The 16,432-nt window shown below is 38.3% G+C and overlaps 2 protein-coding genes across 16 annotated transcripts in view; one reads left to right on the plus strand and one right to left on the minus strand.

The window, feature by feature from the left end:
* Positions 1-16,432, plus strand: part of CYREN (cell cycle regulator of NHEJ) — a 163,179-nt gene that overhangs the window by 45,488 nt on the left and 101,259 nt on the right. The window lies entirely within an intron of this gene.
* Positions 1-16,432, minus strand: part of AGBL3 (ATP/GTP binding protein like 3) — a 148,624-nt gene that overhangs the window by 21,148 nt on the left and 111,044 nt on the right. For 6 of the 15 annotated variants that reach the window (XM_021936288.2, XM_021936286.2, XM_021936285.2 and 3 more), the window contains one exon: positions 10,441-10,672. The exons of 4 other annotated variants lie outside the window; for them this stretch is intronic. In XM_021936288.2, coding sequence (XP_021791980.2) covers positions 10,441-10,672 — 232 coding nt within the window. Of the gene's footprint in view, positions 1-4,628; positions 4,803-8,770; positions 8,863-10,440; positions 10,673-16,432 lie in introns of those variants that run through there. 5 more of the 15 variants (XM_021936289.2, XM_031665901.1, XM_031665904.1 and 2 more) reach the window with 5 other exon arrangements.

Below are 16,432 nucleotides of genomic sequence, written 5' to 3' on the forward strand. Positions count from 1 at the left end.
TATTGCCATTTTCATGATACTGATTCTTCCTATCCATGGAATGTTTTTCCACTTGTTTGTGTCCTCTCTTGTTTCCTTGAACAGTGGTCTGTAGTTCTCCTTGAAGAGGTCCTTTATATCCCCTGTTAGCTGTGTTCCTAGGTATTGCTTTGTAGTAATCGTGAATGGGAGTTGATTCATGATTTGGCTCTCTGCTTGTCTATGTTGGTGTAAAGGAATGCTTAGGATTTTTGCACATTGATTCTGTATTCTGAGACTTTGCTGAAGTTGCTTATCAGTTAAGGAGTTTTGGGACTGAGATGATGGGGTTTTCTAAATATAAAATTATGTCATCTGCAAACAGAGACAATTTGACTTCCTCTCTTCCTATTTGAATACCCTTTACTTTTTTTTTCTTGCCTAATTGCCCTGGCCAGAGCTTCCAATTCTATGTTGAATAGGAGTGGTGAGAGAGGGCATCCTTGTCTTGTACTGGTTTTCAAAGGGAATGTTTCCAGCTTTTGTCCATTCAATATGATATTGGCTGTGGGTCTGTCATAAATAGCTCTCATTATTTTGAGATATACTCCATCAATACCTACTTTATTGAGAGTTTTTAATGTGAAGGGATGTTGAATTTTATCAGAAGCCTTTTCTGCATCTATTGAAATAATTATGTGGTTTTTGTCTTTGATTCTGTTTATGTGATGGATTACGTTTATTGATTGGCATATGTTGAACCAGCCTTGCATCCCAGGGATGAAGCCAACTTCATCATGGTGGATACCTTTTTTGATGTGCTGCCAAATTCGGTTTGCCAGTATTTTATTGAGGATTTTCGTATTGATGTCCCTCAGGGATATTGGTCTGAAGTTTTCTTTTTTTGTGTGTCATCATCCTGGTCCATCAGGATGATGGTGGCTTCATAAACTGAGTTAGGGAGGAGCCCCTCCTTTTCAATTGTTTGGAATAGTTTGAGAAGGAATGGTACCAGCTCTGCGTTGTACTTCTGGTAGAATTTGGCCGTGAATCTGTCTACTTCTGTGCTTTTTTTTGCTTGGTGGGCTATTAATTATTGCCTCAATTTCAGAACTTGCTATTGGTCTATTCAGGGATCCAACTTCTTCTTAGTCTTAGGTGGGTGTATGTGTCCAGGAATTTCTCCATTTCTTCTAGATTTTTCTAGTTTATTTGCATCAAGGTGTTGATAGTATTCTCTGATGGTAGTTTGTATTTTTGTGGGATCAGTGGTGATATCCCCTTATTATTTTTTATTGTGTCTATTTGATTCTTCTCTCTTCTTCTTTATTAGTCTAGCCAGTGGTCTATCTATTTTGCTAATTTTTTCAAAAAAACAGCTTCTGGATTCAGTGATTTTTGGGGGAGTTTTTTGTGTCTCTATCTCCTTCAATTCTGCTCTTAGTTATTTCTTGTCATCTGCTAGCTTTTGGATTAGTTTGCTCTTGTCTCTCTAGCTCTTTTAATTGTGATGTTTGGGTGTGGATTTGAGATCTTTCTAGCTTTCTGATATGGGCATTTCCCCCTTAACACTGCTTTAGCTGTGTCCCAGAGATTCTGGTACATTGTCTCTTAGTTCTCATTGGTTTCAGATAACTTCTTGATTTCTGCCTTAATTTCATTATTTACCCAGGAGTCATTCAGGAGCAGGTTGGTCAATTTCCATGTAATTGTGTGGTTTTGAGTGAGTTTCTTAATCCTGAGTTCTAATTTGATTGCACTGTGGTCTGAGAGACTGTTTGCTATGATTTCAGTTCTTTTGCTTTTGCTGAGGAGTGTTTTACTTCCAATTATGTGGTCAATTTTAGAAGAAGTGCCATGTAGCACAGAGAAGAATGTATATTCTGTTGATCTGGGTGGAGACTTCTGTAGATGTCTGTTAGGTCCACTTGATCCAGAGCTGAGAGTTCAAGTCCTGAATATCTTTGTTAATTTTCTGTCTTGTTGATCTGTCTAATGTTGACAGTGGGGTGTTAAAGTCTTCCACTATTATTGTGTGGGAGTCTAAGTCTCTTTGTAGGTCTCTAAGAACTTGTTTTATGAATCTGGGTGCTCCTGTATTGGGTGCATATATATTTAGAACAGTTAGCTCTTCTTGATGAATTGTTCCCTTTACCATTATGTAATACCCTTGTCTTTTTTTATCTTTGTTGGTTTAAAGTCTGTTTTGTCAGAGACTAGGATTGCAACCCCTACTTTTTTTTTTTTTTTCTTTGCTTTCCATTTGCTTGGTAAATTTTTCTCCATCCCTTTATTTTGAGCCTATGTGTGTCTCTGCACATGAGACAGGTCTCCTGAATACAGCACACCAATGGAACTTGACTCTTTATCCAATTTGCCAGTCTGTGTCTTTTAACTGGGGCATTTAGCCCATTTACATTTACGGTTAGTATTGTAATGTGTCAATTTGATCCTGTCATCATGATGCTATTTGTTTATTTTGTGCACTGATTGATGCAGTTTCGTCATAGTGTCATTGGTCTTTATATTTTGGTGTGGTTTTGCAGTGGCTGGTACTGGTTTTTGTTTTTCATATTTACTGCTTCTTTCAGGAGCTCTTGCAAGGCAGCCCTGGTGGTAATGAAAGCCCTCAGTATTTGCTTGTCTGGAAAGGATTTTTCCTTTGCTTATGAAGATTAGTTTGGCCAGATACAAAATTCTGGGTTGAAAATTTTTTTCCTTAAGAATGTTGAATATTGGCCCCCAATCTTTTCTGGCTTGTAGAGTTTCTGCTGAGAGGGCCACTGTTAGTCTGATGGGCTTCCCTTTGTAGATGACCTGGCCTTTCTCTCTGGCTGCCCTTAACATTTTTTCCTTCATTTTGACCTTAGAGAATCTGATGATTATGTGTCTTGGGGTTGATCTTCTCATGGAATATCTTAGTGATGTTCTCTGTATTTCCTGAATTTGCATATTGGCCTGTCTTGCGAGGTTGGGGAAGTTCTCCTGGATAATATCCTGAAGTGTGTTTTCCAACTTGTTTCCATTTTTCCTGTCTCCTTCAGGTACTCCGATCGATTGTACGCTCAGTCTTTTTATGAAGTCCCACATTTCTTGGAGGTTTTGTTCATTCCTTTTTATTCTTTTTTTCCCTTGTCGTGTCTGCATGCCTTATTTCAGCAAGGTGGTCTTCAAACTCTGATATCCTTTCTTCCGCTTGGTTGATTCAGCTATTGATACCTGTGTATGCTTCACGAGGTTCTCATGCTGTGTTTTTTAGCTCCACCAGGTCATTTATGCTCCTCTCTAAACTGATTATTCTAGTTAGCAGCTACTCTAACCTTTTATCAAGGTTCTTAGCTTCTTTGCATTGGGTTAGAACATGCTCCTTTAGCTCAGCGTAGTTTTTTATTACCCATCTTCTGAAGCCTACTTCTGTCAATTTGTCTGTCTCATCCTCCAACTAGTTCTGTGCCATTGCTGGAGAGACATTGTGATCATTTGGAGGAGAGGAGGCACTCTGGCCTTTTGGGTTTTCAGTGTTTTTTCATTAATTCTTTCCCACCTTCATGAGTTTGTCTAGTTTTGATCTTTGAGGCTGCTGATCCTTGGAGGAGGTTTTCCTGGGGGCTTTTTAGTTGTTGTTGATACTGTTGTTGTTGCTTTCTATTTGTTTTTCTTTCATTGGTCAGGTCCCTTTTCTATAGGGCTGCTGCTGTTTGCTGGGATTTCACTTCAGACCCTAGTCATCTGGTTGACTCCGGGGCCTGGAGATGTCACTTAAGGAGGCTGGAGAATAGCAAAGAAGCATGCCTGCTCCTTCTTCTGGGATCTCTGACCTCTAGGGGCACCAGCCTGATGCCAGCAGTATTGCTTTTGTATAGGGTATCTGACAACCCCCGTTGGAGGGTCTCACCCAGTTGGGTGGCAGGGGGAACAGGACCCATTTAACGAAGCACTTTGTCCCTTGGTTGGGGGGGTATGCTTCGCTGGGGGGAAACCCACTTGTCTGGGCTGCCCAGATTCCTCAGAACTACAAGGAGGAAAGTCTAAGTCTGCTGGTCTACAAAGACTGCGGCCACCCCTCCCTCTAGGGGCTCAGGCCCAGGGAGATCCGGGTTCCTGAGCCTCTGGCTGGAGTTACTGCAGTTCCTGCAGGGAAGCCCCACCCAGTGAGGAAGGATCGGCCAGGGCCAGGCCTGAAGAGGCACTTTGGCCACATTCTGCCATAGTCGGTATGTTGGGCTGTGGGGAACATGTCTCGGGACCAAGCTGTTCAGCCTCCCTGACTCCAGCAGAGGAAAAATGCAGCCTGGAGCTATAGAGATGGATGATGCCCTTCCCCCACCCAGGGAGCTTAGCGTGTGAGGCAGTTGCGAGTCCCAGTGCCGGCCGCTGCCCCTCCCCCAAGGAACTCAAACAGCTTAGACAGCAGGCAGCCACAGCTGTGGTGCTGGTCATGCCTCCCCTGGGGCATTCTGTAGGCTTAAGCAGATTCCAGCTAAGAGGCGGTTGAGAATCTTCACGGCTCTGGGGTTGGGACACTAGGCCCTGGTGGCATGGGTTCGTGAGTGGGATCTTCCAATCTATGGGTTCCACAGTTCTGTGGAAAAAGCATGATTTCCCTGGCTGGGTAGTACACTCACTCACCACTTCCCTTGGCTGGGGATGTAGAGGGGCGCTCTCCTGCCCTGTGTGGCTCTCAGGTGGGCTGCTGCACTACACTGTTCTTCCTTCTTCTCTGTGGATCACACCAGCCTCCTAGTCAGTTCTGATGAGAGAACTTGGATACCTTGCTTATTATGGTTCTTTTCAATGGGAGCCTCCGAATGCCGCTGTTTCTAGTTGGCCATCTTGGCCCCACCCTGGAGAATATTTTTGATTCACGAGTTACTCAGAAGTATGTTATTTAGTTTTCAAATGTTTAGGTTTTTTTTTTTTCCTATTACCCTTTGGCTATTGATTTCTAGTTGGATTCCATTGTGGTTAGATAATACACTTTGTATGATTAAATTATTTTAAATATGTTGAGGTTTATTTCATAGCTAGGATATGTTCTATCTTGTTATATGATCCACGTACACTTGAAAATAATGTATATTGTGCTGTTGTTGGGTAAAGTGCTCCTTAAATGCCAGTTAGATATTTATATTCTTGGTGAATTATTTTATATCCTTGCTTATTTTCTATCTAATTATTGAAACAATTGTGAATTTGTCTATTTCTTTCTGTTTTATCAGTTTTTGCTTCACATATTTTGCAGTTTTTTGTTGTTTTGTTTTGTTTTTTGAGATGGAGTTTTGCTCTTGTTGCCCAGGCTGGAGTGCAATGACACGATCTTGGCTCACCACAACCTCCACCTCCCGGGTTCAAGTGATTCTCCTGCCTCAGCCTCCCAAGTAGCTGGGATTACAGGCATGAGCCACCACACCTGGCTAATTTTTGTATTTTTAGTAGAGATGGGGTTTCTCCATATTGATCAGGCTGTTCTCAAACTCGCGACCTCAAGTAATCCACCCACCTCAGCCTTCCAAAGTGCTGGGATTCCAGGCGTGAGCCACTGCACCCAGCCAGTTCTGTGATTTTACACACACATCTAAGATTGCTGTGTTTCTAGTGGATTGACCTTTTAAACATTATATATAATGCCCCTCTTTGATAATTTTCTTTCCTCTAAAATCTACTTTATCTAATATTAACATAGCCATTCCTGCTTTCATCTATTAATGTTTGCATGATGTATCTTCTTCCATTCTATTACTTTCAGCCTGCCTTCATTGTCATATTTGAAATGAGTTTCTTGTGACTGCATATTGTTGGGTAATGTTTTAAATTCATTTTATTAATCTGTCCTTAACTGTTGTATTTAGATCATTTACATTCAGTGTAATTGTTGATGTCTTAGGACTTAAATCTGCCATTTAAAAAAATGTTTATTCTTTGTTTTTTGTTTGTTTTCTCTTTCCTGCCTTCCTGTGGGTAATGTGAACATTTTTCAACAATTCCATTTTGATTTATTTAGTGTTTTTTAGTATATCTCTTTGAACAGCTTTTTCAGTGGTTGCTGTATTATACTACATATGCATAACTTATCACAGTCTATTGGCTGTGTTAACTTAGTAATCTGAGTGAAGTACAAAGCTTACCTCCCTTTATGTCCTTTTACGTTCTCACATTTATAATGGTCTTAAATATGTCTTTTACATGCATTTGGAACCACATCAATATTATAATTTTTGCTTCAACCATCAAATATGATTTAGAAAAATTTATATTTACCTGTATTTTATATCTACCTGTATTTTTGTTTACCATATTCTTTCTTTCCTGATATTCCTTCTTTTATCATTTTCTATCTGTTTAGCTAAATTCCGTTAGTCATTCTTTTAGAGTAAGTCTTCTGGTGAAAAATTTTCTTAGTTTTCTTTTATCTGAACATTTCTTGACTTCTCCCTTATTTTCACTGGGTATAGGATTCTAGGTTGACAATTTCTTCCAATAATTAAAAATATTGTGCTACATCTGGCCTTTGTGGGTTTTGATGAGAAATCCACTATCATTCTAATTGTTTTTCCTCTGTAGGAAAAACAATTTTTTTTCATTTTCAGAAGTTAAATTTGGGGGGATGGGCATGGTGGCTCATGCCTGTAATCCCAGCACTTTGGGAGGCTGAGGCAGTCAGATCACTTGAGGTCAGGAGTTCAAGACCAACCTGGCCAACATGGCGAAACCTCATCTCTACTAAAATACAAAAATTAGCCAGGTATGGTGGTGGGCACTTGTAATCCCAGCTACTCGGAAGGCTGAGGCACTAGAATCACTTGAACCCGGGAGGCAGAGGCTTCAGTAAGCTGAGATTGTTTCACTGTACTGCAGCCTGGGTAACAGAGCAAGACTTTGTCTCAAAAAAAAAAAAAAGTTAAATTTTGGGCTATCTTGGCATGAATTTCTTTGGGTGTATCCTATTAGTGGCCTGCTCAGCTTTTTGATCTATAGGTTTATGTCTCCTGTCAAATTTGGCAACCTTTCAGACATTATTTCTTTGATTTCCTTTTCAGCCCTGTATTCATTCTCCTGTCCTTCTGAAACTATGATATGTGAATATTAGATCTTGTCTTACAGTCTTACAGGTCCCTGAGGCTCTATTCATTTTATTTTAAGCCTATTTTTTCTCTTAGGTTTGGTTGGGTAATTTCTATTTTTCTCTTTCTCAATTCACTGACTCTTTCCTCTATTTGCACAATTATACTGTTGTGCTCAGCCATTAAGCTTTTACAATTTCAGTTGTATTTTTCAATTCAAAAATTTCTATTTGGTTCTTCTTAATATTTTTTTTTCTCTCTCTGCTGAGGCTTTCTATTTTTTTTATTTCTTCTAAGTGTGTTTATAAGTGTTTTTTGAAGCATTTTAATTATGATTGCTTTAAAAATCTTTGTCAAAAAATTCTAACATCACTAACATCTCAGTGTTTGTGTCTACTAATTGTCTTTTTTCAGTTTTAGATCTTCCTGGTTATTGGTACAACAATTTGCTTCTGATTAAAACATGGACACTTTCGTATTATGTTATGAGACTCTGGATCTTATGTAAACCCTCTGTTTTAGCTGGCTTTTTGTTACTTTGCTCCAGCACAGGGAGTGGGGAGATAAGACCTCATTACTGCAAGATGGAAGTGGAAGTCCAGGTTCCCCATCTGGACTCCATTGACACCAGAGATGGGAGGCTTCTAATCATTATTGGACAGATGTGGAGGTTCATCTCCATATGTAGCCTCCATTGAGACTGTGGTGGGGTCTAGATGACAATCAGGACATGGCTTGATTTTTAGTCATTACTTTCATAAGAGATTCCTTACATATTAATACTTTGAATCTAGAAATGCACTCAATGAGGATGGGCCTGAGCATGAAGGTACAGACAAATAGTGAGGTATTAACTAACACCTCTTTGGTTACAAGTAACAGAAACCAATTCAAGCTAGCTTAATTTGCAAAAGCATAAGGTAGGGTAGGGGAAGAATTATAAGAAAGTACGAAGCTACTCATGGAAACAAAGGGAGAGGGAATTCAGTCAGGCTTCAGGAAAGGACTAGAACTAGAAAATGGAAAACTTCCAAGGCTTTTTATTCATCTTCAGTCTCTGCTTTTCTCTCTCCACAGGAAAGTTTTTACTTCCCTTAGCTCAAATTTGCATCCTACAGCAGTTTCATGTACAAGACTGATCCACTATCTCTCATTCCAATTCCAAAGCATAGGGAAAGATAATCTGAGTGGCAACCATGCCAGTGGGTAGAGGTCACATAATTACAAACGCAACTTTTGGAAGTGCTACCCTTATGTAGACACCCCCAAAAGTATCTGATATAGGTGTATATGGAAATATTAACAAGTAGGAAAGCAGCAAGCAAGGCCTTTCTTAACAGATGATCTCACTACAAACTTAAACATTGTCAGGTTGATTTTTATTGTTGTTGTTATTCTTACAACTTAGTTCTTTATGGCTGCCTTTTCTGTTTTATATATCGTTTGTTTGACTGTCTCAACACTCTTACATACTATTACTTATAGTAAGTGATTGCAGGGTAAAATGAGAATAAGCAAAGAATGAGAAGATCACACTTTGCTAAACCATCTTAGACACTGGTCTAAGTTAGGATTAAGGAGAAACTAGTTAATGTGCTGTACGAGTTTGCTGAATTATGTTGAACATGATATAACATCTGAATGTAATCATAGGGCTGAAACTTCATTGTCTGTTCTGTTCTTAAGCCAAAATGAATAGGGTCTAGGTGGATTAATAGGTGGATTGCACGTTAACAAGATGATTTACATACCTTAAATTTCTCTCTGGTCAAACATGGGTCAGATTTCAAATATGAAGGAATAAATCTCATGCTTGGCATTCCATTTGGTAATGATGAAAATTCTTGAGAAAGATTATACAAATCAAAATATAATTGGAGAGATTTTTCACTTCCAGGAGGATGAAGTAGATGCATTTTCCCTATTCTTTGCACTAAAAATAACTACAAACCCATATAAAATGAACAAAAGGCAACTCCAAAAGGTAGAAAGCAGGCAGGCTAGCTAGGGACTTCAAGAACCAAGGAACAACACAATGGTGTCTCCTGGGTTTTCTTTTTGCCTCATATATCCAAGACTTGGAGCTGAAGAAGCTAGCAACCTGAGAACACAAAAGTGCCCAGAAACATGCACAAAAAGCTCTCAACAATAGCCTGTATTATGTAGAAAAGGACCAGGAAAGGGACAGCCTACTGATAACAGAAAATGTTTGGCAATAACCACTGTACTCCAGCCAAGTGCCACTGATAAACAGTGCCCTCACTCCCACCCATGTAAGCAGAGGCAGAGGGGCTTACGCTTCCACTCTTATGAGGTATAATGAGGGATCTCAAACTTCTGCAAGGGTGGTGTCAAAGAAGGACAAGTAGAAGCCAGAACTTTGACTCTCTCATTGGCCTATAAAGAGTCTCTCTCCTCCCGCAGGGTGTTATTGGAAACCAAATGGGGAGCCGAGATTTCCACACTCAATGGACAGAAATGAAGTACCTCTTTCTCTCCCCATTGGGCTGGTGTCAGAGGATGCCTAGTGAAGAGTCAGGGTTTTCACTAATGCACAGTAGCAATGGTTCATAGCCTTCACCCATTTTCTTATGAAAGTATTTGTAAGTTTCCAGTTGATATGTAAGCACTCTTTGTATATTAAGTATATTGGTCATGTTTTTCACTTTATAAAGAGAAATGGCAACGCATAATGATGAAGTTCAGGAGGACTCTGGAATCAGAAGGTCTAGGTGGATTTGACTCCAGATTCCACTATGTATTGGCTTGTGAGGCTTTGGACAAATTATTTAACCTCTTAGGACCTCAATTTTCTCATGTGTAAAATGTAAAGTGTATACATGTATAACTTAGAACAGTGTGTAGCACATAGGAAGTACATTACAAAAATCTGTTGATAATATTACTATTGTATTTATTATTTTCAGCTTGTTACTGTCTTTACTTTTATTTACACATGTTTTCTTTTGGCCTTAGAGGTGGTTCTATTTTTTATCTTTAGAAGAAAACTGGGCTCACTCTTTCTGCTTTCATCTGAGTATCAATAAACTGAAGTAGCTCAGGTTAATTATTTTTAATTCTGGTTACCCCATAGGATTAGAAAGTTACCCCACAGGATTTAGAACAGCTGACAATATTCAAGTCAGGCTATAATCATACTTTATTTATGCATACTTTATTAATAGATCTAAATTAATGAGTAGTTTCATGCAAATAATCAATTAAATAAGGCCTGATAACTTATTCCTTCACTTATCCAGTGTTTTCTGACAGCTTTGGGTCTTTGTTCTTTGCCAAATGTGATGCAGCTGACATCATTTTCAAGAGCAGATTTTTTTCTTAGGATAATAAATTAATAAGCCCTGCTTCCTTTAAAAAGATTATTAAATAGCTAAGAGTGATAAAAACTGTATTGACTTACTGATGTTGGATTTGGAAGTTGGTTCTTGGATTGAATAGCTGTTTTATCTGAGTGGTTTGCATGTTTTTAGGGTTATGCATGATGGGGAGCAAATACTGCAATATTTCTTGAGTCTGAACTATTCCTTTATCCTTGTAGCTCCTTTTTTCATCATCTGTCCAATTTATGCCAGTCTTCTTGCTTTGGAAAGATATGCATTCTTTTATTTTGCTTTTTAAGTTGTGGTGCAGATCTGGGGAGCAACCACAAAAATATGTACAGGGATATAAACTCTACTCACAATTACTTATTGGGCATTATTATATGCCAGGGATTTTATCTAAAATTCCTTGCCCATCTGAAGCTTGTACTTTAATGACAGTGGGCAGAAAATAAACAAGTAAAATATATATTATGTTAGATAATGATAAAGTTTACAGGATAAAGTAAAGCTGCGGAGGGGAGTAGAGAATTCTTGAGGGGTTGATTTCCACTTTTAAAAAGGTGTTAAGAGAAAGCCTCCTTATAAAGCTGACATCTCATGGAATTTAGGAAGCAAATCAAGCAGGTTTCAGAGGAAAGATAATTTGAGGCAAAGGCCCTGAAGTAGGAGAATAGTAGTGTGTTCAAGAACACCAAGAATGCAGTCAGTGGCTGGAGGAGAATGAACAAAAGGGAAAGTTATAAGGGATAAGTTCAGGTAGGTAACATGGACTCAGCTCATGTAGGGCCTCACAGGCCAGTAGAAGGACTTTGATTTTTACTGAGTGTGAGATGGAGAAGCATTGGAAGGCATTGAGCAGAGGAGTGTCAGTTTGAGATTTGTTTGGACAAGATTATGCTGGTTGCCAAGTTGAGAACAGATTGAAGAGAGGCAAGAGTGAACAAACAGGGAGATCTCTTGGAAGGCTGCAGAAACAATCCAGGAGAGATGGTGGTAGCTTGGACCAGGGTCGTGGAAATGGCTAGAAGGGTGAGAAGTGGGGTGGGAGTATTCTGGGTACATATGTGGATTTTATAAAGAATTGGATATGAGATAAGAGAATAAGAGCGGAATCAGTGGTGGCCCCAAAGCTTCTAGTTCGAGGAAATGGCAGTATAGGGATATGGGGACTGGGAAGAGCATGTTAGAAATCCCTTTTTTATTAGATGATACAAAGGAATTATTGTTTTGTTAATGGAGACACTGGAATATAATAACATTTAAAAAAATGTTTATCCTACCCCATATTAGTTAGGATGGCTGCTATAAACAAACAAACAAACAAACAAACAAAAACCTCCAGAAAATAACAAGTGTTGGCAAGGATTTAGAAAAATTGGAACCTTCACACATTATTAATAAGAATGTAAAATGGTACAACCATTGTGGAAAACAATATGATGGTTCCTCAATAATTAAAAATAGGATTACTATATGACCCAGCAATTCCACTTCTGGCTATATCCCCAAAAGAATTGAAAGCAGGGTCCCAAAGAGACATAGATACATTCATCTTTATAGTAGCAATATTCATAATAGCCAAACGTTGTAAGCAACACATGTGTGCATTCATGAATGGATTAATAAAATGAGGTATATTCATACAATGGAATGTTATTTAGTGTTAAAAAGGAAGGAAATACTGACAAATGCTACAGTATTGGTAAACCTTGAGACTACTATACAAAATAAAATAAGCCAGACACAAAAAGACAAATATCATATCTGTCATTCAAATATTTGACTCCACTACCTAATTTGACTAGAATATTCCATTGACTAGAATTCTATTTGACTAGAACAGTCAAATTCATAGATACAAAAGTAGAAGGATGGTTTCCAGGTGCTGGGGCGGGGGAGGGGGAAGTGAGGAAGACTAGGCATAAAGTTTCAATTTTAAAAGAGAAAAAGGAGTTCTGGAGATTGCATCACAATGTGACTGTACTTAACACTACTGAATTGTACACTTAAAAATAGTTAAAATGGTAAATTTTGTTATGTGTATTTTATCACAATTTAGAGTCAACATACTTGGGAAGCGAGGGTAACCCTGAGTAAAGCCTGAAGGAAGATCAGTAGCCAGACATTTAAAAAAATGTCATAATTTATAATTGCCATGCTTAAATTGGTCCATAGACAGCATAAGAGAAAGTAGAATACATTCAGAATAAAAGCAAGAAATACACTGTGCTTTGTTAGTGTTTATCTAGTGATATACACTAAACTGTTTATAGGCAAAATAATATAATTTATAGAATTTATTTTAAAATGCTCTAGGGAAAAAGTGGTGGGAAAACAGATGAAACAAGAGTAGCAGGATGCTGATGAGGATGGGTGATGGGCATCAGTGGACTCATTATTCTATTCTTTCTACTTTATGTTTGAACATTTCTACAATAAGTTTTTGGTAAAAAATTATTCTTAAAAGGAAAATAAAAAGATAAAGCATGCATTGCATTAAGCTAGATCTGAAAGATAATGTATGATTACAATATCTGGCAATACTGGCATATGAAATGAACTTATTTACAGTTTCTTGATAAGCCATTCTTAGGCCACTCAATAAACATTCACTGAACGTAGCCCAGGTGTTGTAGCTTATGCTTGTAATCTCAGCACTTTAGGAGGCTGAGGCAGATGGATCACTTGAGGTCAGGAGTTTGAGACTAGCCTGACCAACAGGGTGAAACCCTGTCTCTACTAAAAATACCAAAATTAAGTGGGCATGGTGGTGAGTGCTATAATTCCAGCTACTCAGGAGGCTGAGGCAGACAAATTGCTTGAACCCAGGAGGCGGAAGTTGCAGTGAGCCAAGATCGCATCACTGCACTCCAGCCTGTGTGACAGAGCAATACTCCGTCTCAAAAAAAAAAAAAAATAAATAAATAAATAAACATTCACTGAATGCTTATTGTATATCTGGCACTATTTTTGTTTGGTAAATAGATGTGAAAAACACAGTTCCTGCCTTCAATATGTTAAGAATCAGGACTAGAGAGCAAAAAGTGAACTATCTATTAGAATATACTTCATAGAGATAAACCAGGACACTTACTACATACATATACTTATAGCCATACTTATAGATGGGGGCAAAGGGTATTGGGTAAATGAATGAACACAAGTCAGCCAAGTAAAAAAGAAGGAGAGTGATCTAGGATGTGGGACTAACATGGCACATTCAGGAAATCATAAGTGTGGCATAGAATAATTGGGATATCAGGTAGGTATGAAGACATGGTTCAAAACTGGAAGCCTCGTTTGCAGTAACACTTTTGAGAGATCCTCTAAGATGGGAATAATTCATGACTGATAATGCTAAATAACTGTGTTTTGAATGATACAGTTAGGGGGCCATTGAAGACTTTACGCAAGATAATCAGATTTGCAGTTTTGAAAGATCACACTGGGACCCAGGAAAACAAAAGGCGGAAGAAAAGTGAAACACAAGGCAGGGAGACAAATTAGGAGGCTAATGCAGTTCTTCAAGGGAGGCAAAATGAGGGTCTGAATTAGCGGTAGCATTAGGATGAAGAGAGCAGATTCAAGAGAATTTTTAGAGGTAGAACGGATAGAGCTTCATGTTATTAGAGACCAAAAAACAGAAGTGCACAACATTAGGATAAGTCTTGGGTTTATTACTTAGATAACTGGATGATGGCAGTACACTGACTGAGACATGGGATGCAGGAGAAAGAGATTGGCAGTGGACAAGTTGAAGATAAGTGCCTGTGGGGAAAAACAGATGGAGATATCCAGTAAGCAGAGGAATATGAAATTTAGGAGAGGCTTAGACTGAAGATTAAAAAATATCATGGTCATCAGTTGCTGGTTGAAGCTGCAGGTAGAGATGAGAGTGCCCAGAAATAAAGTATGTAGTGACAAAGACCGAAGGATGGACTACTGGAAAATAGCCTACTTAAAGTTTAGGCAGAAGTGATGTCCTACATGGGCTCCTCTTCATATATTTCAACACATGTTTCATGAATGGCTAGAGAAACAGGAGTAAAACCAGGAGACAGTAGTGTCACAGATATGACACTCAGATTGTGAAATAGCTCAATGAATCAAGGGAAAGAGTTTAAAGGTCCTGGGAATAATCAACAGTAGAGAAGTCAGTATGGCTTTGTAAATAACCATTTCATGGTATGGCAACAGTAGAAACATTCTCAAGCACTAGGTTGAGAAGTATACAAGTGAGGAAGTGAAGGTAATGAATGTTGGCTATATTTGAGGAAGGTGAGAAAGAGGGCAATAATTAGAGTTATTTCACTAAGGAAATTGATGGACATGGGATCTAGAGCACTGCTGAATGAATTAACCTTAAACAGAGGGATATTTATTTCTGTGAAACAAGAAGGAAGGATGTTTGAAATGAATTGATTTATTGATGACCTCTCTGGTTTTTGTTTCTGTTTTATATGTGAAGTAAGAAGTGAGGTTATCTACTGAAGGTAAAGTTTTATATGTGAAGTAAGAAGTTAGGTAGAGAGAGAGAGGAAAAGATTTAGAATAGTTACTCTGGAGAATGGAAGAGGTAGTTGATCAAGTATATGTATATGTAAATTGTGCAAACAAGAATGTATAGTGCCATTTGGTAATATAGTTTTTCTGCAGCAGGGCTCTGTAATCTAAGATGGGGTAGAGATGGATAGTTAGATTCATCTAGAATTACAGTTGTTCAGCATTGGCTTAGTCAAAGGATAAGAAGGCAAAACGAGATCTGATTAAACTTAAGAGCTTCTGCACAGCAAAAGAAACTATCAACAGAGTAAATAGGCAACCTACAGAGTGGGGAGAAAATATAGGAATCTGACAAAGGTCTAAATATCCAGCATCTATAAGGAACTTAAAGCAATTTACAAGAAAAAAACCAAACAACCCCATTAAAAAGTGGGCAAAGGACATGAACACTTTTCAAAAGAAGACATACATGTGGCCAACAAGCATATGAAATACAGCTCAATATCACTGATCATTAAAGAAATGTAAATCAAAACCACAATGAGATACATCTCACAGCAGTCAGAATGACTATTATTAAAAAGTCAAAAAATAACAGATGCTGGCAAGGTTACAGAAAAAAGGGAATCTTATACACTGTTGGTGGGAGTGTAGATTAGTTCAACCATTATAGAAAGCAGTATGACAATTCCATAAGGAGCTAAAAACAGAATTACCACTCAGCCTGGTAATTCTATTACTGGGTATATACCTAAAGCAATATAATTCATTTTATCATAAAAATACATGCATATGTATGTTCACTGCAACACTATTCGCAATAGCAAAGACATGGAATCAACCTAGATGCCTAACAATGGTGGGTTGAATAAAGAAAATGTGGTATACATATACCATGGAATACTATGCAGCCATGAAAAGAATGAGATCATATCCTATGCAGGAACATGGATGGAGGTGGAGGCCATTATCTTTAGCAAACTAGTGCAGGAACAGAAAACCAAATATCACATGTTATCACTTATAAGTGGGAGCTAAATTATGAGAACACATGGACACAACAAGGGGAACAACAGACACTGGGGCCTACTTGAAGATGGATGGTGGGAGGAGGGAGAGGACCAGAAAAAGTGTCTATTGGGTACTGGGGTGATGAAATAATCTGTACAACAAACCCCCGTGACATGAGTTTACCTATATAACAAACCTGCACATGAACCCCAAACTGAAAAGTTTAAAAATAAAATAATATGATGAACATCCTTACATTTAAAAAAAAAAAGCAGTTGAAGCAGTTGAAGAAAATTACAACACAAGGAATGGAGAAAATGTGCTAGAGACATGGATGAAGTTGCAAGAGCTGAAATGTAACCTATATTCCTTAGATTTGGAATTGAGCTAATGTAGATTCTCAATCTGCCTGGCTCTGCTTATTTATACCTGTCCAGATTCCAACTTTGAGTGAGATATGATGTGACTACAGATATCTAATTATTCCCCTCTCAGTCTCCTACTGAGATGGAATGTGAAAAAGAGGAAACTGACTACCATGAGAAAACAGTAGGG

The sequence above is a fragment of the Papio anubis genome, chromosome 4 (assembly GCF_008728515.1).
Source record: "Papio anubis isolate 15944 chromosome 4, Panubis1.0, whole genome shotgun sequence".
Taxonomy (NCBI): domain Eukaryota; kingdom Metazoa; phylum Chordata; class Mammalia; order Primates; family Cercopithecidae; genus Papio; species Papio anubis.